The 24,699-nt window shown below is 39.5% G+C and overlaps 1 protein-coding gene across 1 annotated transcript in view; it reads left to right on the top strand.

The window, feature by feature from the left end:
- The first annotated feature begins 1,507 nt into the window (after positions 1 to 1,507).
- LOC123764962 (uncharacterized) overlaps positions 1,508 to 24,699 on the top strand; it is a 39,522-nt gene continuing 16,330 nt past the window's right edge. Inside the window, exons 1-4 of the mRNA XM_069332990.1 lie at positions 1,508 to 1,639; positions 4,698 to 4,853; positions 16,628 to 18,900; positions 19,056 to 19,062. Of these exons, the coding sequence (XP_069189091.1) occupies positions 4,806 to 4,853; positions 16,628 to 18,900; positions 19,056 to 19,062 (2,328 nt within the window). The 5' untranslated portion in view covers positions 1,508 to 1,639; positions 4,698 to 4,805. The remainder of the gene's footprint in view (positions 1,640 to 4,697; positions 4,854 to 16,627; positions 18,901 to 19,055; positions 19,063 to 24,699) is intronic.

Raw genomic sequence — 24,699 nt, 5'->3', positions numbered from 1 at the left:
TGGATTAATAGATAGAGCTAGTACATACAATGCCTAAAGCCACTATTACGCAAAGCGTTTCGGGCAGTCTTATCTTTATCTTTCCCTAAATTGCTCGATCCCCGACCGTCCAAATGGTTGGGCACCATTCCTTCCCTCCCGTCCCATCCCAAATCCTTATCCTGACCCAGTGCTATATGGTCGTAATAGCTTGGCGCCTTACCCCTAATAGTTCCCTTCGATCATATTTCCTGGATTTACGCGAGAGGCCACTTGAGAGACGGTGGCCTCGACGAGGACAGGAAGCCGGGGCTTGTCAAAAGTCCTTCCATTTGTCATGCTGATTTTATCGGACAGAAGTTTAAAATTCAGCAGTGTTTTGGCATTTACGGGGTCGGCAGGTAGGCGGTTCCTTAGGTTTATAACCCTGTGGGGGAGAAAAGCATCTCTAATTTTCTGTCCTGCATTGTGGCTTATTGAAACCGTTCCTCATTGTTTGTTATAACAACGAGGAATTAAAGACAACTTTTGAAAAAGTTGTCTTTATCAATATCCTCTAAATTGTTAAGTATTTTCAAAGTTTCGATGAGATCTGTCCTGCCAAAATATTTAAAATACAGACAAATTTGGACAATACTGATCCGGACTTCTTCTTCTAAATGTGGGAATGTGGGAAGCAGTGCCACGAGGTTGATTATCATTAGGATTACTCTCATGTTTTTAAATAAGTGATGCCAGATCGTTGTGGGATCAAGAGTAGAGTTAACCGCACAAGTGTTGAAATGAAGTCCACAAGTGTTCTGGTTGTGCTTGGCGGACACCTGTGGTGCACTCTACTATTTTCGTCTCCCGTCGGCCTCATTCACACTTTCCTTGACGCTCAGCAGCTCTAGCTTCTTATCCAGATCCTAGCAAGTCTTTACATGCATCTCAGATCAATTTATTTAGCTTAACCTGCCTGTCGTCATAGCTCGTGAGATATATGTGCATGTCTCAGGGTCGAAATATTTTGTGGCGCTCTAGGCACTCAAGAAAAGAGCCGTCAAAGTCTTGGGATGCATACTTTTCGTTCAGTCGTTTGCCATAAACTTAGAAGCCTGACCGGAAACCTGTGACCTGGATCGATTGCTCCTTGGGAGGGCAGGAATCGATCGTCTTGACCGATATCTGCCACACCTCACCAGCGGTATGTTTATTCATATTTTCTCTACACTTGAATTACATTATTCATACGAAACGTTTTAGGGATATAGTTTTACGGTATAGAGGATTGTTAAGTGAAACTGTGAATGGCTTAAGATGCAGTAATCATAATAAAATATATAAATATGTCAATGTGGATAGGGTGGTAATTTTGTCCTTGCCTCCCATCCATACCATTGGCTTTAATGAACATTTTATTGACATGCAATTATGTCCTAGGTATTAAAGACCAATTTTAATTACAATGTAAGTCAACAAACACAAAAAACTATTCTAAGCTCTACAATTTCTTAAATACTAATCCAAGAAGGAAAGTTGTGTCGCTTTTAAATCTAGCGGGCGCGAGTGACGTCACCAGAAGCTTGCAAGATGGCGGCGGTGTTTGTTGACACTCCACCAGAGAGAAGAATGTAGAAGTTTTTGTTTATATTGAGTTTAAAGTTGCCTAAATGTTAAGGTAAGTTGACAAGTAACGTTGCAAAAGTGTCTTAAGCATCCACAGATAGTCGTGAAATGGCTGCGGTGGTGGTTTTGGCCAAGTTTTTTGACGGGTGTTTGATGAAAAAAAAACCTGGCCCGAGCTGGGCAGGGCGCAAAGAGCAGATGGCACAAAATGGGCTGTGGTGACGAGGCCGAGGGAGCTGTGTGGCACCTCCCTCGGCTCCTTGACACCTCCTTGCCCTGCCCGAGATGATCCTGCTAATGCTTTGTTGGTAGTTTGGCAGCAAAGGGCGGAATACGCATGATGTCCGATGAAAGATGCAGGGGTGGGTGTGGAGGGCTGGGTGACCGTGAAAAATGGACACAGACGTAGCAGACTATGACAAGGGCTCCAGCCCAAGACAGTGGGATAATACACGCACCCTAGTGCAGGGGGGAGGTGTGGCGGTGTGGGGTGGGGGGCTGCAGCTCTGGCACTGGCTCATACACCTGCTGTCAACATAGCAACACAGGAGAGACAGTGGCTGTCAGCTGACTTATCATCAGTTGTCACTGTCAGTCAGCTGTGACATATCAGTCAGTATCACGTAAAAATTCTGAAATTGTTATTACTTTAACCTAACATCAAGGCAAATGCAGCTTCAATTATTTGTTTTCTACATTGATGATATAAGTGACATTAATGTTGCTCTAGGTAGTATTGTGATGAAGGGAAGCAATATAATCATGTAGTTTTAGAATACTGTAATCGGTATTTGGTGATAGTGGAGTGAGTGCCTGGTTTTAGTGAGTGAACAAAATACACTAATAGTAGTACAGTAAGACAAAAGTAATTATTGAATTCTGCATGCATAATGTAAGAAAAAACATAGCTTTCATGTTTAAAATTATAAGAACAAAAAATGTGATTTTTCAATCAGCTTTGTGAAGTTTTGAATGTGCAAGGTGTTTTAAATTTTCACAATAATTAGTTTCAAAAGGTAGTTTTGTAATGACAAATATTTCTTGATCTTTACTTGACTATATCTGAAGGCCACCCTCCCTAGTGGCCTCAATGGGAACGGGAAACTGCTAACTTATCATATGCTTCTGAAACGCACATTAATAATGATATGTAAAAAGTCACCTCGAACACTGTTTATGTAGGACAGACGTAAATCTGCTTATTTATGTTTGTAGGTTAGCTTAGCATTTTAAAAGCACTACAATCACCTTCTGTGGTTGATTGTTCAATAATTCACTGAATTATATGTTTTAACAAATTTCTACCCCTGTCCACGGAGGGCAGAAGAAAATTTATATATGTTGGTTAGCATTGTAAATATGTGGCCACATTTGTGGTATAAAATAATAATAAAAAATCTGAAGATTCTTCCAGGTGAATTTTAACTGGTGTATTATTTTGCCATCGGTGGCATCTGTGAGTATGCAGTATTAAGGGATTATTACCCTATTGGCAAAAAAAAAATCTAATGTTTTCTGTCCTACTTTGAGCTTGACGCTGTTGCTCTTTCTACCGGCCCACCATAACCCGTGCTACTTGGAACTTTTTGTTCCGAGTAGCTGAATCGGAAACAACAGTAACATGTTGCTCCTTTTATTTGTTACACTGAACTTTTCAGAGAAGTGATCTGGAATAATGTCCTCTAATTTGTTCAGTATTTTAAAGGTCTTGATGAGATCAGCCCTGTCATGTAGCGTAACACAAGTAATTGTGGGACTGCTAGATTGCTTTAGGTGTAAGTCAGATATATGTATGTGAATGAGTTTAGGAAGCTATAAATAAGAGCTGCCTTAAAAGGGTCAGTAGCTTTAGCAGATCACTTTATTCTTATGTTCTCAGTACTGAGGCCCTCAAACTTTCCTTGTGTGAGTGTTCATCTTTGTTATGGGATGATTTTTGTTACAGCATCATAAGACAGTAAATGAACAAAAGTTACACTCGGTAACTTTTTCCAAAGTTGGTATGTTCTTTTGAAGGTAAGATCTTTGTGCTGGGATACAGTACCCCCAAATGGGGGGCACACCAGAGATATGTACTGTTTATATTGAATTGAAATAATATACAGTACTGTTTACTAAATGTATACTAAGCATGAGTTTAAGCATCAGTGCCATAAGAAGATATATTGGTACATTAGGGTCCCGGTAGTACAGTCGGGTTCGTTCTCGATTCACAAGCGAGAATTCCGGGTTCGAATCCCAGGTGGGAAAGAAATGGTTGAGCGCATTTCCTATCACCTAATGCATCTGTTCACCTAGTGGTGAGGAGGTACTGTACTCAGGAGTTAGTCAGCCTGTTGTGGGGTTGCATCCTGGGCCGGGTTTGTAATTTGACCTGGGGGGGGGGGGAACTGGGGTTAGGCTTTTATAAATATATAAGTACTGTAATGTGTATGAATACACTCTGAATACACCCCGACACAATGAATTACAGTATTATTATTAATTATAATCATACTGTAAATCCATTGGTGATAATTATTCTAACCTGTGCAAGTAGCTGTTGATAATGCAGCATTTTATTCCATGCAAATTAAATTAATTACGCTGATAAAATAGCAGAGTTCATTATTAAATTTTTTGTTATGTATAGGCCTAAGGTTAGTGTCATTGTTTTCTATTTAGTTTTCCCTTGGAAGGATTATTAAGAAATATAGGTTTGTACATTATATTGTATATTGTTATGCTGCTTTAGAGAAAGCCCAGTGTTCTCTTACGAGTATAATATAATACAGTACCTAAACATTGCAGATAAACAGAAAAGTGGTTCATGACATGCTGCACTGTCTCAATACATGATGATGTAGCCAGAATTGTCTAATTGTTTCTAGTATAAGATATTTACAAGACTTAGGTTATATAAAGGGCATATTTTGAGATAAATTTGGTATACTGTACACTGCTTATGAAGTGTTTCTTTTTCACCATTATGAGTCAAATTCCAATAATGTATGCAGCATTAGTGTGTGCAGTACTTGACAAACAAAAAGCTGAATTTACACTTACTGTTGTTAGGCTACAATTACTGGTAAGCTATTCTTTGCAAACTTAGATTTTGTGCTATTGAACAGGCAGCAAGACAGTGGCGCAGCACATGTTAGCTGTGACCTCTGCTCCAGAGACACTGTGACCACCACCATCACAACTCGGGGGACAGCCAGGTCCTGCCACGCTGCACCATGTTCCATCGCTTCCATGACCTGAAGCCAGGGCAAGACTCTGAGATGGTAAGCCAACTCTTTACATTTCATGTATGTTTTTTTTAGCAATTTTGTAAGACATTTACACTCAATTGAGCAAGCTAAAATGTTGTGTATTTTATTTTGCTTCTGTATAGGCTATGTATGGTGGAACCTCAAAAATCTGAACTTATCATTATGGATTTCCAAATTCTTGATACAGGTATCACAAAATTTAACTTTTATAAATATATTCCGAATTTTTTAGGGGGATTGGCAGTCTCACTTGTAAGGCATGATAATGTGTGTATAAATTTAACATTTGTGTTCATATTAAGATTGTCTTGCTGTCTTGTCTAGCTAGATTATTCTAGATGCCAGATATATTTTCTTTTCACAAATAAGATCATAAAAATTGGAAAACGTTTCCAATTTATATGTATTGTTTCATTTTCTATTTTGTGTTAATATATTTAGCACCTTGTTAATATACCCTTTCATCCATTTGTATACTTTAGTCATGTCCACTCTTTGGGAAGGACGTGACTAAAGTACAGCATAGCTATTTTATTTTTTATTATAATTAAGGGAAGAGTTTCTGATCTCCAGCATGAACTTTGTCACCATCCTCTGTAAATTTTCTAAAGAATTTATTTTCATTCTATAGAATGGTGCACAGAACTGAATTGCATTATCTAAATGAGGTCTAAAAAAAGTCAAGATTACGCTAAGAATAACCTTGGATGTCTCATTACAGTACAATGTACTGTACTAACTCTTCTTGTTATAGATTCCAGTATTCCATTTGCCATATTTTGAATACAGTATTTATATTTTGATTTAAGAATTCTACTAATCACGATACTGTACCCAGATCTTATTTTACATTCAAATTTGGCAATTTCAACATTGACCAACTGATACTCATACGTAATTCTCGTTGTCATTTCCTTGGCTCTTGTAATTTGTAATTTTTTAGCAGTAAAGCTGTTAAAAAAAGTGGATGAAAATCACATTAGTAACAAGAGGTTGACTGAAATAAAGCAAGAAAATGCATATAGATGGAACGAGTTGTCACTGTTGTTATGACTGGGCAGCCGTGTTTGAAAAGGGACATTGTATCATTTCTAATACTGTACTGGAATGTGCAATTAGATACAATAAATCATTTAAAACAAATATAATGATTTTAATAATGAAGGCAATAACATAGTAAAAATATTGCATTGACAAAAGATTGTTGATGAATATTAACTCCTAACATGCAGCAGTCAGTATAGATGCATGTTCATCTATGTCCACCCCCCCCCCCCTTCCCACCACCAAAGTGGAAAAGTGGAAATAAAGTGAATACAGTACCTACAGTGTAGCTTGTTTCATGCACTGAACAAATTGAGTGTATGTTGCGTGGCGGTCCAGCCCACACGTCTCATAGGCAAAGCTCTCTGCTAGCAAGACACACAGCCTTTCTTCTTTAGGTTATCTTGAGATGATTTCGGGGCTTTTTTAGTGTCCCCGCGGCCCGGTCCTCGACCTGGCCTCCACCCCCAGAAAGCAGCCCGTGACAGCTGACTAACACCCAGGTACCTATTTTACTGCTAGGTGACAGGGGCATAGGGTGAAAGAAACTCTGCCCATTGTTTCTCGCCGGCGCCTGGGATCGAACCCAGGACCACAGGATCACAAGTCCCGCGTGCTGTCCACTCGGCCGACCGACTCCCGACCGGCCCTAGCCAAAGACACTCAATATTGACTATGGATGTCTAGATGATTGTGTGTATGAATGTATGTATACATCAATAAGAAATAAAGAAATGCAGAAATTCTGTTGGCCCATACAAGGGAGCTCCTATTTATATGAACAATATAAATAGCTGCCTCCTATTATATGCCCGAATTATTATGTGCTCTCCTATTGCCCGAAATGCTATGCGTATTAGTGGCTTTAGGGATTGTATGTACTGTACTAGCTCTACCTGTAAATCCAACTTTGTTTGTAACTCTCTTCTATGTATGTACCTTTACCTGAATAAAACTGAATTTTGAATTGGAATATGAACAGTATAAATAGGAACTGCCCCCTATTTGCATCTGCAGTCCCTTTATTATGCTCAAATGATGATTGGTTGACCTGGTATACAGTACTGTACTTCATAACAACTGTGTACAGTTGTGAAAGACCATATAAACATAATCAATATACTATACTGTACATATGTAATTTTGATGGAATTTTATACCAAGACGATTACCACATTGGCACAGTAACATTTGTGACGATAACCACATTTACAAAGTAACGTAATCATGAAACGATAGCAGGATTTTTTCATGAAGTCGAGGCTAACTCCACTATTTCCATATAGAGCTTTTATATGCTTATTAGTATCATTTGTGTAAAAAGCGAGACAATAGTTATTTAAATCAACGTGTGATGGTAACTGCACTTTAAGGATTAATAATGCCAAGACAGTTTACATTTTTTCAAAGAGCAAAAATCCCTCCAGATTTTTAAGGTTTCCATTATACAGTATAGTAATAAGTTACAGATTTTGGAAGGTGCCCCTCTTGCATTTGTGTTGGCAGCATGATTGAACTTTACATAATTTTATGTTTAACCCTGTAATTTATGTAGTGAAATTGTTATTCAGTGCAAAGCAATTTTGGAAAACTGTGCATGTAAGAAAATGTTGACATTTAACATTAATACAATACAGTACTTAGGATTAATATTTTTTAATTTGTTGGTCATAGTCATTTTGTGATTGTCACTTTGTTGCGTTTTGTATATAATTAAGTTCGGTATAATTTACATATACTTACAAGGTTGATAAGAAGTTATTTATTTTGTATGCGGTATAATGTGGTAAATCAGTGGTAACCATGCTGAAGTATCACTATTCCTGTTTTACTACGTATCTCGTTGTGAGCTGTAATGCTTTATTATTTCATGAATCTTGGTGCTAGTTCATAAGAGTTGTATTACATTACGATATATATACAGTACTGTATTTGTTTACTATTAAATTTTTGTTCAGAATTGCATTGTAACTTTTAAGGTTTGTTTTCGTTTTAAGAGTTACCCGTGGTGTATGCTGTATAATATTATTTTGCATATTTGTTTACAGTTGGTGTAATTTTGCATACATATATATTTTTCGGCAGTTGGCATAGTATATAAAGAATGCCGTAGGAGATTTTGGTCACGCTTTAAACCCTTTTGCTCTGCCAGAATATGGTGCATTGCATTATTTGAGTAGTGGAGCTCCCTGATTGTTTTTGGAACTAAATTCGTCTTGGAGAAAAAGGCAGAGGGGTGGAGAGTGGCAGTCCTTTTCCTAAAGCAATATTTTGATTTTTTCATGCCTGCTTTGGTACCATGTGATATATTGTATAATATACCTGAGATTTTCTGGCTGAATAAATTTTGTTTGTTTTATTTACATTTTTAAATGATCCATGTATGCTTTTCATACAATACAAATAAGAGAATTTAACAAGTTTCTGAGGGAGTTACCAGATAAGTGTGGCTGTGATGGCTATGTGGCTCTCTGGGCTATAAAGTCAAACAGCCTCATTGACTAGGCAGTTACCAAGGAAGACTGGCCCTCAGGCCATGCTACAATAGAACTATGAAAATTGTCTACGTGTAATCTGCAGGTAAATACGGTGCTTCACATGAGACTCGATCAAATTTCATTAGATTTTATGCGTACATACCTTCAGATCATAAAATGTGCTTAGTTGTTTCTTTAGTCTTGAAGCTCTGTAATCAGCCTATTGGCAACTTTGGGAATTATTGTACTGGTACAGATTATTTATTTTTGGTTTTACTTCTCGTAAATATGAAAATTGTGTGCCAAATAAACATTACTAAAAGGTACAGCAGAAAATATTAATTGTTTATGCTATTGTTTTGAAATATTTGCACATAAGTGATTAACTACTGTTAGGTTCACAAGAATATGTTGACTATAGGAGGTTATTCCGAAGTGTTCCATCCTGGCTGTGATTCAAAATCAATACCTGATGCATGTGAAGCAAGTGTGTGCTGACCACTGTACCATATAATAGGCTAGGGTCTTAAAATCACGTAGTCTGCATATATATATACTGTATATATATTTTTTTTTTATGGCCCTACCATCCTCTGGTGCCACTTGTGGGGATTTACAATCATTACATGTGTCAGGTGTTTGTATCATTTCACCGGTAGCTCCCTGGTGCTCATGGCCTGGTACCAAGGGATGGAGGGTGACATTGGGGATAAAAAATGTACCCAAAACTTAGGAAGTAAACTTAAAGGATTGGTGGGATTGTTTCTACCCGATAGTACTTTACCTACTGGTGTTCTCCTGGTGGAGGTCTATTATGAGTCTCCTTCTGGGTCAAAGGTTGTTTCTCCTTTTTTTTAAGCTCACATACCCCAGGTGATAAGTACACCAGGCATAGTAACAATGTTGGCTATTAAGTGGAATGCTTGACAGCAATATCAAGAGCCAATGTTCAAAATCGTGCCACATGGAGGGTCCACGTGGTCTCCAGGCAGAGCAGGTGGGGAAAACATTCTGGTTCAAATCAAGATTGAACCACGAGTTAAGTCAGTATTACGGTGCTTTAATTTCACTAATTCACTGTAATTTTATGCTGTGGTGAATGGAATCAAAATTGTAATGCATTAAGTGTGAGAACAAATTGATATCTTTGGTTTTATGTTTATTGAATTTCAAGTTTATTCTGAATTGATTGACTTTTGACATGGGTTTACATAATGTATTGCAGTAATTTAGGGATCTTTATTCCCTACTCTATCTTGGCATTCATATAATTTGAAGAGAGATTGTCATTACTTACTGTTATATCAAACCTCAAATTACTGCTATGGTCTGGGTTTTTTCCTCGCCATAATCTATGCTTAAGAAATACAGTATTCAAATTTATTATTTCTCTTATAAAATACAAGATCTGTATGCTAAAGTAACTATGGTAACAAGTGAAAACACATCTGTGTAGGTCTGAGGGCATGTATAGTCCATTTGGGGTAAGGGTAATTTACCTGATCAACCAGGCTGTGATTCATAATTTAGGCTGCAAGCAGCCGCGTCCAATAGCCTGGTTGACCAGTCCAGCAACCAACCAGGAGGCCTGGACGATGATCGGGCCGCGGGGACGCTACACCCCGAAACCAACACAAGGTAATCACAAGGTAAGGGGTTTGACAGCTATTTGTTCACGCCTCACACACAATCTTGCGGACTCAGATGATGGAAAAGTGAACCAGCCTGTTTCCTTGTGTTTCTTTAACTTTAGTAGTTATTGCACTGTCTCTCTTACATGTGCTTAGTGTTGATGGTGAATAACATCACATACAGTATTAAACAATATCAAACACAAAATGAAATTAGAAAAGGTTCAGAGGTATGCCACCAGGCTAGCCCCCAAGCTGAGGGGTTATGAGCTATGAGGAAAGAGTAAACGAAACTGCCCGAAACGCTTTGCGTAATAGTGGCTTTAGGCATTGTATGCACTAGCTCTATCTATAAATTCATCAATATTTGTATCACACCTTGTATGTATGTACTTTACCTGAATAAACATTTGAATTTGAATTTTTGAATTTTGAGTACTGGAGCTAAACCTCATGACACTGGAAGACACAAGAGTTAAGGGAGACATGATCACTACCTATAAAATTCCCAGAGGAATTGACAGGGTAGATAAAGATAAACTGTTAGCACAGTTGGTACGCAAACAAGGGGGCACAGGTAGAAACTTAGTACCCAAATGAGCCATAGGGACATTAGAAAGAACTTTTTCAGCATCAGAGTAGTTAAGAGATTGAATACATTAGGCAGTGATGTGGTGGAGATAGACTCCATACACAGTTTTAAATGTAGATATGATAGAGCCCAGTAGGCTCGGGAATCTGTACACCAGTTGATTGACAGTTGAGAAGCGGGACCAAAGAGCCAAAGCTCAACCCCAGGAAGCATAACTAAGTGAGTACTAAGATAAAATGAAAGACACCACTTATAAATATGTTGTGTAGTGGTAAACATCCTTATCCACCCATCTTGTAAACAAGATCTGGTTTCAACCTCTGGGCAAGGGGGGACTGTTGGATACTTTTAGTTCTGCTCACCTGTATGCATCCAGCACTAAATGAGGACCAGGAAATAGAGCATTTGGTGGATTGGAAGAGGAATGGCACCCCAGTGCCATTCCTCTTCCAATCTATCATCCAGCTATCCCTTCTTATCAGGGGAGGGGGGGGAAGGGGAGCTTGCTCCTTATTTAGCTTGTGATAGGGCCTTGGTGGAAGCTATTGTACGTGGTACAGTAGCTGGTCACCTGCACCAGTTACTGCACTACAAAACCTATAGCACCTGCATCTTTGGACTGAACAAAACCACAAAAATAATAAATGGTTATTAAACCATTTCTAATAACAAGGTGAAGTAGAAATGGTATCTGTAGGAAAAATAAAATTGCTTGTTAAATGTAAGTGGTTATATTATTTAAAATATTCACTATTATTTACAACTGAGTGTATCCACGGCATTCAATTGAGTGTATCCAGGGCACCCATGGCACCCAGTGCCATGGGAACAGAAGCACCCGTATTCAGTCATCAAAGCCAGATTTGGTATCTCAACATGAATTGAAAATATCACCAAAGCATATCAACACACCATGTTACACTTCACTTTTATAGATGATAATCAACAGTCATTTGTGTAGAATGTGCCACTCAACGCAGATGTGGCCTGTGCTAGTGTTCAACCATAGGAAGAGCTGCCTTAAAGTGTTCCCAAGCAAAGTGAAAATATGACTCAAGAACACTGACACACATAGTGAAACACTGGGGCCTGGTAGCCGGGTGGATAGCGCGCAGGACTCGTAATTCTGTGGCGCGGGTTCGATTCCCACACGAGGCAGAAACAAATGGGCAAAGTTTCTTTCACCCTGAATGCCTCTGTTACCTAGCAGTAAATAGGTACCTGGGAGTTAGTCAGCTGTCACGGGCTGCTTCCTGGGGTGTGTGTGTGTGTGGTGTGAAAAAAAAAGTAGTTAGTATACAGTTGATTGACAGTTGATAGGCGGGCCGAAAGAGCAAAGCTCAACCCCCGCAAACACAACTAGGTGAATACCAAGCTACTATGTTCAGTAATATCTGATGGTGATGGTCGATGACTCCCAAGGAATGAGTCGTCAAATCTATGGGCAATGCTGGTGATGGTCCATGTGGAGATTGGCCCTGCTGGTGTAGTGCCAAGTATGTTATTATAGTATAGGAATGATGCATGGCACAGTAGTGCTGAAAGGATTAAGGGTATAATATAGCATAAAGCATAATTTGCACCTATATACTGCTCCCTAACCAAACTTTTTTAATGAAGTTCCATAACACAAAAGGGGAGTTGTAACAAAAGAGTGAATATTATAAACTGACTGCATGACACAGTGATATTCAGATTGACATTATCAAGAATTATCTTAATGCTTTCCATAGAGCTGGATCTTCTGTTCATCTGAAGAATTAGCTAATTTTGTAATTACATAATGTTGCATAGAAGGGTATGATCCATGCAGAAAATGAAGAATAACTTCTAGATTGTTGAACCAAAGATAATTAATTAATGATCAATCCTAATAAAAAATAGAGTGATAGTTGTCAAAAGGGGAGTGTGTGACACAGTGTGATGGTGTGTTTGAAATGAGTGAAGTATTGGAAGAGGTGAAGGAATTTAAATATTGTTAATTGGCACAGTGAAAATATGATGAGTGGTATCTGGGGAAATAAGAAAGTGGTACAAGGAAGAAATTGATTGAATCCTTTGTAAAAAAAAAAATGACGTGACGGTACATTGCTATATGAAGATTACTATATACAGTATATATAGTAATATACATTGCAATACAGTATATGCCTTCCAGCTTTGATCTGTAAAGTGATTACATAATGGACAGGTCCCGTTATGCCAAAGGGGGAATAGAACAGGATTGGTGATCACATTTAGATAGTGCTCCTTAAAGATTTTGCTATTGCAGCTGCAGTGACCCCTTGGAGCATTGTTTAGACTATACCATGAAACATAGCTCCCACGTACAGTACAGTAGTATTTTGTTACATATTTTAATAAATGCAGTAAGTATTATCTCTGATTCAAATGTGCATCTAGCTGACCCAAAGCTTATGGTATTCAACTTCTGGTCATTACACAGTTGAGCAAGTAAATCAAAAAACAAAAAACTACTCTCTTTAACATTAGATGTCTTCAATATGAAGAACCTATTTAGGGGAAGAACCTATAAGAGAGCCGGTCGGCCGAGCGGACAGCACGCTGGACTTGTGATCCTGTGGTCCTGGGTTCGATCCCAGGCGTCGGCGAGAAACAATGGGCAGAGTTTCTTTCACCCTATGCCCCTGTTACCTAGCAGTAAAATAGGTACCTGGGTGTTTGTCAGCTGTCACGGGCTGCTTCCTGGGGGTGGAGGCCTGGTCGAGGACCGGACCACGGGGGACACTAAAGCCCCGAAACCATCTCAAGATAATCTCAAGATAAAGATAACCTCTGATTAGTCATCTCTGTAAACATGGCAAAATAAAAGGTTTAGCATAGGATACATTCTTTAGTTTATGGCTACCTTAACCCATTTTTCTTAACTTATAAATTGCTCTGGCTTCATTTTAATGTTGACATTTAAAATGTACATCCTAAATTTCATTTATACTGATGATAAATGAATAAATATATAATATTTTGTAATTTTATTGTACAGTATTTTACTTTCCCCGTCATAAGTGTATAGTACTGTACATACACTTTATCATATTCCAAGTTGCATTGATGTGATACAGTACTGTATTGTAATTGTAGCTAGTGTGTGTGGCTTGTTGTTGACGTGTTTGTGTTAGTAGATGTTACCTAAATACTTTTCCATTTTCTATGAATTGATAGCAATTGACATTAGTTATATAGTTATTATTTCATATTCCCATAAATAATGATATAATATGAATGTTTTACTGTAATTAGCCCTAGCATTACGGAGGTAGTACAATCACCGTTATAAGAATGTCACTCGAAATGGTATATGTGTGGTAACAACAGCTGGTGTTACCAGACCGTGACTAGGTATGGTATATATGTGGTACCAACAATCAATGTTACTTCAGACCTCGAATTGATATGGCAGACGTGTAGTAGCAACAAATTGTTGCTACCCTCGTGTAACACTCATTGCGACAAGCGCACAATGTGTCATTGTGCACTTGTCACAATGAGTGTTGTAAGACGATGGCTTGGTATGGTAGATGTGCAGCACTAGGTGATGGCTTCGTGAAACAGACCCGGGCAGGGAACAACAGACTGTTTTACTGCTGTCACAAAACTTGTTTTATTTTTATATATACAGCTTCTATTTTTAATCGTACTCAAAATTGTTAATCAGAAACATCTCGAAGTCTTTTCTTCCAAAATTTTTGCTGTCAGCGATGTATGGAAGAGGAAATTACTCACCATGCACATGAAGACATTATTGTCATTCGCCTGGCTCATTTAAAATCAAGAAAAGGTAAGCACATTTTTCCTTGTGAGGGTCTGTTTCAAGAAGCAACTGGTTTAAGGACTTGAACACATAATTCACATTTTATCACTCCTCATTGATACTAGGTAGTGTCAGAGCAATACAGAAGAGGAAATCACTGCAGCAAGATGATCACGTCATCATTTTTACCAGCTGCTTCTTGAAGCATATCCTTGTTATTCATGTGTGAGAGGTTGGGTAGCTTTGGCTCACTTATGGAAGTTAGTTTTTACTCCTCTCCAATACTTGCTCATAGACACTTTGTATCACACCTTACAAGTGTTGCACACAGCAAGACAGATTGTAAGAAATTGTGGAAAATTATATATTTTCTGTACTGTTGTGTGTTTGAGCTTTGTTTAGGCTCCATGTATGCCACAGCTCCCAGCTTTTTATACAGTACTTTTATTTTTTACAGTATTTAGTAGCTTGGAAATTACAAAAAATTATTGTTAAGTTTTAGTGTGAACATCATAAAGTAGATTGATTGTTTATTGTTTTAAAGTTGATGAAGGTATGCATTAAGTTAATTTAAAGAAATGAGAACAGTTTTGTAGTTTGATGTTAAATAGCTAATGTTCTTTGGTCTATTTCTTATTATTAATACAGTAGTACTATACCCTTACTATAGGAAACTCAAATGCCAGTGTACACAAATCTTTGCTGTTCTTGACAAATAGTTGATATCAGGACATTTCTGGTCTAGTTGGGCGGCAGTGTCTGCTCTCTGGTCTTTTCAGCCATGAACAAGTAGCACAATGCTCTTTTCTTCTTTCCTATAGTCAGGTTTTTGTGGGATTATTGGCCATTTTGTCTTCTGCCTTCTCCTCCTACAGGTCATCCCTTTTCCATCATTACCTGTTCTTTGAATTTTGTGTTCCTTTTCAGCAAAGCCAGTTTTCTCTCTAATGCATTGTCGTGAGTCTGAGAACACTAAGTAAGTTTCACCTCTGAAATTCTTTTGAGCTTCAAATATTCATTCATCCTCTACAGTTTTATCATGTAATATTTTTCATTTACATTCTCAGCTTTTATAGCAAAAGAGTTAAGAAAAAAATTGAAAAGGCACCACGTTCGAAAAATCTGCTTCCCTACTAGATGTACTACTACCCTGGAAGAATGATAAGTCAACCTAGAGTATTGAGAAAGCCACTAGCAGCCTGGAAGAGTGATAAAAGTCAGCTGGACTACTGAGAAGGCCACTAGCAGCCTGGAAAAGTAATAAAAGTCAGCTGGACTACTGAGAAGGCCACTAGCAACCTGGAAGAGTGATAAAAGTCAGCTGGACTACTGAGAAGGGCCACTAGCAGCCTGGAAGAGTAATAAAAGTCAGCTGGAATACTGAGAAGGCCACTAGCAGCCTGGAAGAGTAATAAAAGTCAGCTGGAATACTGAGAAGGCCACTAGCAGCCTGGAAGAATGAGTAAAACGAATGCATCAGCGAGGAAAATTGTTTAGTTCATTTATTATGCACGCCATACCCATCCTGTGGGCTGTAGTGGAAAGGGTTATAGAGGCACATAATAGGTTCAGGAACTGAACAAAATTCATTTAGCTAAGCAAGTTACAGTATTGATAAGCTGGTTAAAAATCTATTGTACTGTATATTGTTACATTATGAATGGGTTCAAGACCAACCATAAGTGCAGTCTCTAAACTAAGCACCTTACATATGTGGTGAGCTAGTGTCACTATTTATATGTTTATCCTGCGCACTGCCCCCATCCAGTGGGCAGTAGTGGATAGGTTACAATCACCCATATTTACTACCTGTAATTAGCAAACTGGGGATATTTGCCTAAAATTTCTGGTAGTATGTAGAATGAAATATTTACACATATCCACCCAACACAGTTGGTTTGTAAAATTTAATACAGTATATTGACACAGACTTGAAAAACCATTTGCTCCCTTAACCTATTCTTAAATAACTATCACCTCTGACTCAAACATTAAGTAGTATTGTACTAGAATATTTCTTCAGCTCATACAAAAACCCATCTAGAATCAATAGGTTCATTATTCATCTTTTGGAATCGTTTTTATTTTATTTTTAACTTGTACTACTTTGTTATGGCTTATCCTCTCATTCTTTATTCCTTGAAAGCTGTTCTCGTATTAAATAGTACAGTATATGTATGTATACCATTTATATATGCCAAGGATGTTTTCTTAAGAATTTAGCTCAAGCTATATATTGGCATTTTATTAACTAAATTGATCAATTTCAGATGAGTGGAGGAAGCCGCAGCAACACTCCAGCCAATTCCATAGATAGCCGATCAGTGATACCTGTGGTGCTGCGCCAAGACCTTAACAATGCTAACCATCAACCTGAAATCTCATCTCAGTATCCAAACACAGCAAGCCCGGGTCCTGGATTTGGGGGCCAAGGTGCACCACTCATGGCACTGGGACACAATGTCATGTTTCACGGAGGGAAGTCAGTTCCAGGATCAGCCCAGGAGGCCCATCGGTACATGACAGAAGCTTATCGTTTGGCTGCTGGAGAAGTTGAAACATACCGTTCAACGTACACTACTCCTGGAAGTAATTCTCAAGCATTAGCCACAGATTCACAGAGGGCTATAGGGAATATTAATTTGCCATCTGTTGCTCAAGACAGACCTCTTAGTAGTTCACAACGGCAGTCAGAGGGTGACCGAGTTCATTGTACCTCGGTAAACTTGCCTGCACATATGAGCCTAGATTCTCCAAGGCTGGAGGGTCACTCATCAAGGATACTGTCCTCCTTGGAGAGATTGCCTCATAACACAAGCAGATTAGCAGTCTCCAAAACTGAAAATGAACTTATTCACTTTGGCAAAAGTTCTTACTCCTCAGTTAGTGATGCATTGCAGCTATCCCTACAAGCAACTAAAAGCAAAAATGCCTCAAGTTCTGTGGCCGGATCTCATGTATTTCCAGTGCCATTTACTTCATCTTTTCAACACTATTCTGAAGAAAATAGTACTAATTATAAACGCCACTATTTTGAGGACGCATCTGCTGCAAGGAGAGAGTCTTTAGCTGATACTCTCAATGCTGAGGGAAACTTGCCACATGTAAGCAGGGTGAGAAATGAGAGTGGAAATACAGTAGTGACATCAGATTTAAGCCATTTCAATAGTGACTGTGCCAGTCAAGATATATATACTCATGAAGACCTGTCCAGACCTGAAAGTGTTAATGCTGAACTTGACCATGTGCCTCAAGACACTGCATCAGCCAACACAGAGATCATGGGCCAATCTAAGATGCCTAAAGGAAGGCAGCCCAAAGATTACAAATGCCATACATGTGAACAAGAATTTAAGAACGGTACCCAACTTAGAAATCACACTTGGCGCCATACAGGTGAAAAGCCCTATGCATGTGGTATCTGTCAAGCTACTTTTACTCAACAGTCAAATTTAAAAACACACATGCGCATTCACACTGGTGAGCGACCATACAGCTGTGTGGAGTGTAATGCAACTTTTACACAAATTTCAAATCTGCGCACTCATCAGAAAATTCATACTGGCGAGAAACCTTACGAATGTGACATCTGTTTCACTAGATTCTCACAACAATCAAACTTAAAGAGTCATAAATTGATTCATTCAGGAGAAAGACCTTTCAAATGTGAAGAATGTGGAGCATCATTTGTGCAATCCACTCACTTGCGAAATCACAAACGCATTCACACAAATGAAAGGCCATATGCATGTGATCGATGTGGTGCAAAGTTTCGCCAGTTGTCGAACTTAAAAACCCATGAAAAAATTCATACAGGTGAACGTCCTCATGTATGTGAAGAGTGTGGATCAGCTTTTGCACAAAAATCCAACTTGAAATCACACAAGCTAAAATTACATTCAGATGACGGGGCTCCAAGTAGAAGAGGACGTAAAAAAAAATTAGAAGCAATACGACCTTTCATTTGTGAAGAGTGTGGTGCCAAGTTCACTATGATGTCCAACCTTAAAATACATATGCGACTCCACACAGGTGAAAAGCCTTTTCAGTGTACTCTGTGTGGTGCCAGTTTTGCCCAGCGGTCAAATCTTAAAGCTCACGAGCAGACTCACTCTGATGAAAGGCCATTTAAGTGCCCAGAATGCCCAGCAGCTTTCAGGCAAAAGGCAAACTTGAAAACTCACAAGATGAAAAAACATCCAGTTAAAAGTCTTAAAATAAAAATATTGCAAGATTCACAGTATATCATGAAAGATCTTAAAATGAGAATGCTGCAAGATTCGCAGTATATTATGCGAAATCTCTCGGCAGCTGAAAACCGAGAAGGTGAAGGATCCTCGCATCATATAGGAGAACCCATTGTACAGATTAGAGAAGGGAAAGATCAGTCAAATATTCTAGACGATAGTAATGTGGATGATGAAAGCTGTATCAAATTTGAAGAACCATTTGATAGTGGAAGTATTAGCCAACAGCAAAATTCCGAGATAGACTCAGAGCATTGCTCCAGTGAAACAAATCCATATGATAGTCAAAATTTTTAGTCAAATGCTTTCCGAGTTTCCCGTTCATCTCTGCTTACAACAGTGTCACCGTGATTATTTTATATCAGAGATACATTGTCAGGAAAGCCTTTTATACATTTCTCAAATGAAATTGCTTTTAAATATCTAAAGTTAATTTTATTGTCATTTTTAGTGGAAATGTAGACATACTTTTGAGCATCATTAGAAGCAATTTTACAATTATCCTCCAACAAGACACATTTGCTTTTTATAGATAACAGTGTACTAATTTTGTAATATATACATAATGCCTTGAGCTATGATAAATACATAAATACATATGACTTCTAAAATAAAGTCCTTTCTTCATCTTGAGTGTTGTATGGTAGCTGTACAAGACATAGATTACCTTTTAAACCACTGGTCAGCGCTTTTAACATTAGGCAGTGTGAGTAGCAACATTGTTTTATTGCTTATTATCAAGACTGTATTGGATCAATGAAGTTCTTATCACAGAAGTTATCCTCAACCAAAACATGATGGCACACTCTTGCAGATCATTTAATATAAGCCACTTAAATATTTGGTTGTAAAGAATCATTCAATATTTGGTTGTAAACAAGCATTTAATATTTGGTTGTAAATAAACAAATTTAATATTGGTTGTAAACAAACAGCATTCAGAATTTGGTTATAAACAACCAACTTCAACATTTAGTTGTAAACAACTTCAATATTTGGTTGTAAACAAACAAGGCAATGAGTTTTTCATTATATTGATCAAGAGTTTTTGTATACAATGTGATTGAGAATTTTATTGTGTGAATACACTGACTAGATTTGAAATGACTTAAGTTTATTTACAGAACTGCTTGTCAGCTTTACTAATCCCCATTTGTAATAGCCATTTTGTTTTTTAGTAACATAATTTACTCTAAATTATACAGCTTGCCAAAATTAAATGCAACTCAAAATCAGGAGTGAATTTTAGAATTGTGATGGCATTCAATAAAACTTTGATATATGCAAATCTTTAAAGCTAGTTTGTTTCTCCTTAAGGCTTGAATAGGTTGTCAAAATGAGAAAATCTATTATGCATTTTTTTTATTGTCATGAATTTTTGTTTCCTAATCAATTATTTGGTGTATGTTAAGTTGGACTTTATAGTTCAACATATTTATTTCTCATTAATCCATTACCATTTCTAAATATCTTGTCACGCTTTCCCTCGATGAATCTTACTTTTTAGTTAGTGTATCGATTCTGGTGACTTACATACGAGAGGTATTGTATCTTGTCTTTCTTCAGATCTTTGGAAATGACAGTGTAAACAGAGGGTAAGTTCACCTATAAGTAACAAGATTCATCATAGACATGGAACATGCATTAAAGAGTTATCAGCTTAATTTTGCAGAAACCATTCTCATCCATCATTGCCTCATTTGTCACTTTTGTGGGGTGGGGGAGACATTAGCCCAGAAGAAATAAAGAGAGCAAATAGAAAAAAAAAGAGATTAACACTTTTTGCATTCCGATGATGCTAAAATGCATCATCCGTACTATGACAGTAAAGATACAGACAACAACAAAATGAATTTCTATTCTTAAACATTTATATCTTCATTGCTGTAATGCATAAAATATTATTATCAATACACTTTTGTCCATCTTATTGGACTACCTCATTTCCTACTTGCAAATTTACATACACACACTCTGTATCACATTCTTTATCATCTATTTGATAAGTATGATCAAAATATCTTAAACTCCTAAATTTGGAAATGTTTTATTATTGAACTCATATATTGCCATCATTGTACTTGTATATTGCCATTATATATTCATTCCTTACTTTATTTACCCTCCTAAAATCAAAAATGCCTTTCAGGTTGACTAGCACTAATGCTTTTACTCACAAGTTTTAAAGTTCATGCCTGACAGCTTAACATAATTAAGGGAAGGCACCTCCACTCCTTCATGAAGACCTCGAACCATATCTCTTCCTGTCTTATTCTTCATAACTAGGGCTTTCATGTCGCCAAGCACTTTTCCATCACTGATATACTCTGCTAGAGACCACCTGTTTAAACTGATCACTGACCGATTTATTAAGGAACTTGCGAATGGCAATGTGATGATGATAGTTCAAAAATTGTATGTATCATTCAGATGATACATACAATTAGCCTGGTGGGGGGGGGGGTGGGGCTGCCTTATGTCCCTTGCCCTCATTTATATTAGGGTCTTGACCTCCGGTGTTTGGTGGTACCCCTGCTTGGCCTCTGTGAGTGGACACATCCCGGAGGGTCACTTTTAAAAGTTTGTTGGTAGACTTGGGCGTCGGTTAGAAGTACCCTGCCTGGTCTTACCCTTAGCAATATCAGTTTAGGCGCCCTGGTAAACCCCACGGGGGCACAAGGGGTTCAATGGATGTGACTCCTGGGTCCCCTCTCGCCTTTTGCGAGTTTGAGGGTTGCTCTGTTCCCTTGTCTCAACGTGACGCTCATTGTTTTTGCCTCCGTCATGCTGCTTGTTGGGTTGGTGACATCTTCAACCCTGAGTCCTGTGAGCATTGTTGCTTGTTTGTGACTCAATTCACCCAATCAACTGATAACATTATTCGGGTGCAGGTGGTTCAGGCATTGCATGCTAGGTATAGGTTGCTGCAAGGTGCTATTTTGATTGCTTCCCCGGATGCCCCGAGGCTGCCCCGATTTTCTTATAGGGACCCGGACTTCTGGATGTTGGTCGCTTCGGCCTTGGTTCAGTCTGCACCCTCTTGTTCTAACCCTGCTGTGGTTCATTCTGTCCCCCCCCCCCCTCTTCCTCCTTACTTCTGGCTCAAAAGCGTCTGAAGGCTTCGGGGTCTTGGCAAGGTTTAGGGGTTTCTGAGACTCGGGCAGTTTTGGGGGTTGTCCCTTCCGCAATGGTGATACAGGCATTTGAGTCCATTTCAGCTGCCATGAACCTCTTTTCTTCCTGCTTTTCTGGCTGCCCCAGCTTTTTCTTGTGAGGCCACCTGATGGTGATCAGGTGGCTTCTTTGATGGTGTCCCACCTGCGGGCTTGGTCTTGGCTGCAGTATGAAGTTTCCTGGCAGTCCTAATGGTTCTTTTTTGTCTCTCCGTTGCTGTACTGTACTTCGCTTTCGGTTAAGGTTGTTTTGTCCTTTCTCTCATGGCTGTTTCAGGACCCTATGCCGAATACTGCTGCCTCGTATTGTGTGGTGTTGGCGGAGCCGCTGCAGCTTGCTTTCGGTATTGATGTTACTTCTGCACTGTTTTGCAAGCTGTCTCGGGCATTGTTTCACCTCCGGCCTGCTTATGCACCACTTCTGTGTCGTCCTGGTCTTTGGACAGAGTGCTCTCTTATTTGTCTTCTCGGTTTGTTGTGGCCCTTTCGGTTCAGGATTGTTTTTCTAAGGCTCTTTTTCTTGTTGGCACTGGCCTCGGGGTCAGGTTGGGGAGCTTCATGCTCTCCTCCGGCACAGGGGTTTCTGCTCTTTTGGTTGAGGTGATAAGTTTGTTCATTTGAAGCTGTCTCCTTTTCTGGCGAAGAATGAGACTGCTGCTTTCCAGAGGGGTCCTTGGGTTGTTGATGCTTGGTTGGTCAGGCCGGGGATATATCATGTGTTGTCTCCGGTTACAGCTCTCTGCCATTATTTGCGCCCAACAGCCTCTGTGACTGGGAACGCACATTTGGTTGATCCGGTTTCCCTTCTTCCCTGTTCTAGGGTTCGGGTCTCTCAGGTCATCTGCAGAGTTATTCGGCCTAGCCAGCCTGCGGTCTGTCCCCGTGCCCATGGCATTCGTAAGTTTGCTGCGTTGGCTGCCGTCTTTGGTAACATGTCCTGGGCTGACATTCGGGCACTGGGTTTTGGCGTTCGAATGGGGTCCTAGCTGCACGCAACCTCGTAAATGTTCCTTTGCCTAGTCGGGCCTGTGTCGTTTTGGGTCGGCGGTTGCAGCCTGTTTTCTCGACTTCGAGTTGAGGTGCGAGCTCCGACTGCCTCCCAGATAAGTCCCTCTAGTTTTTGTCTTTGGTTATTTAGCTCCAGGGAGCCGAAGGGGCTCCCCCAGAAAACCAGCATTGAATGTAATGAAACACCATTTTCGGGGTGAGAGCTGGAGCCTCCCTGGTCGGCGTTTTTTTTTTTTTTTTTTTTAGTGTCTTTTTTGACATCCAGCCTCGAACTGGAGGGTGGATCACCGGCGTGGTGGGTCTGGGGCTCCCGTTTTGGTTGCCAGTAGGCCTAGAATGCCATACACACCGACTGATGCCAAAGTCTAATGATATACACATCAGCCTGGATAGCTCCGGGGAGCCTCCAGGTCTCACCCAGAAAATGGCGTTTCATTACACTCAGTGCGGATATTTTGTTCTTCCAAAAGTTCCCTCCGTAGTTCTCCAGTGGTAACTTTATAACTAAGCCTGAAGAATTGCACCAGGTTTCTTGAGACCCACACTGACCTATCAGTGTGGGTCTCTACATACAGATTTTGGATATGGCGGGACATAGGCTTAGTCATCTCAGCAGAGAACACAGTAAAGAACACTTCTCTGTCAAATTGGTGCCCACCTAGATGGGAAGGAACTGCTCCTAAAATTGCAACTATGCCATTGATCTTAGCTTGACTATGTAAACAGGCTCAAATATCATGGTCTTGAGGTCCCACTGTATGCCAATGCTGTAACCATGGGCATAGAGCTCTTAAGGCAGTGGCAGAGTATCATTCTAGCTATAATGGATATGTCAGAATTGTTGTAATTCCATGGCTACTATCCAGGCTTGGAGGTTAATTTATGACAGGCCAACTTATTGGTGTTCCATAGCCAAGCAGCACCTGTGTGGCACTTGCATACCTGACACAGTTGATGCTCGTTTAACTCCAGGCCCTGTTCCTCTGCCGTCATCTCTGATCATCTTATGTTCCTTTTCAGAAACATTGTTCTTTCCTTAGAGACACTTGGGGGGGGGGGGGTTCAACACTGGGTAGCTACTGAAATTAAATGTTAAATTTAATGAAATGTTCTTTTCTGAAAAGCCCTCGGTACCTCCCTGTCCCACCCTGTTCCCATTCATTTCCATGGGAATTTTAGGCTTCAATAAGTTGTGGCTTGTGAGTGAGGTAGATGGCAGTCTGGGACCCAAGGTGATCTATCCTGCCATCTACCTTGAGGTTACCTTGAGGTGCTTCCGGGGCTTAGCGTCCCCGCGGCCCGGTCGTCGACCAGGCCTCCTGGTTGCCGGACTGATCAACCAGGCTGTTGGACGCGGCTGCTCGCAGCCTGACGTATGACGTATCTAATGGCAGGATAGATCGCCCTTGGTTTGCTCATTAGGTTTAAAGTTTTACCCCTTGGAAACAATTGTTGCCCTGTTTCCCTCATTGTTCATTACTTTCTTTAAAGCATTAGTTTGTTTTGTTTTGCTTAATTTTTCTGCATAGTTTTCTCAGTTTTAGGTAGATCTGTGATCCCCAAACTCTCCATACCTTTACAGAGAGCTTGTTAGGTCTGGGCTCTAGCTTAGTCAGTACGAGTTGCAGAGGCTTGTATGATTTTAATTGCTAGGGTTTTAACCAATTACATATCAGGAAAGGGAGTTTCATTACATTCAATGCTTGATTTCTGAGGAAGCCCTTTCATGGCTCCCAAAAGCTATCTCACTGTGTAGTGGTCCACCACTGTTTGGTTACGTCAGTCGCAGAAGTCCTGTATGGCCTGCCAGAACCAGAGCCTCCCCCCCCCTTTCCCAATCACAAAAGCACAAGGAACAGGGAATTTTTGCAATCACTCTCACCAGGAAAGCATCTAGAAGTCAACAAAATAATA

Source organism: Procambarus clarkii, chromosome 29 (assembly GCF_040958095.1).
Source record: "Procambarus clarkii isolate CNS0578487 chromosome 29, FALCON_Pclarkii_2.0, whole genome shotgun sequence".
Lineage (NCBI taxonomy): Eukaryota > Metazoa > Arthropoda > Malacostraca > Decapoda > Cambaridae > Procambarus > Procambarus clarkii.
This window is presented reverse-complemented; position numbering and strand designations above follow the sequence as displayed.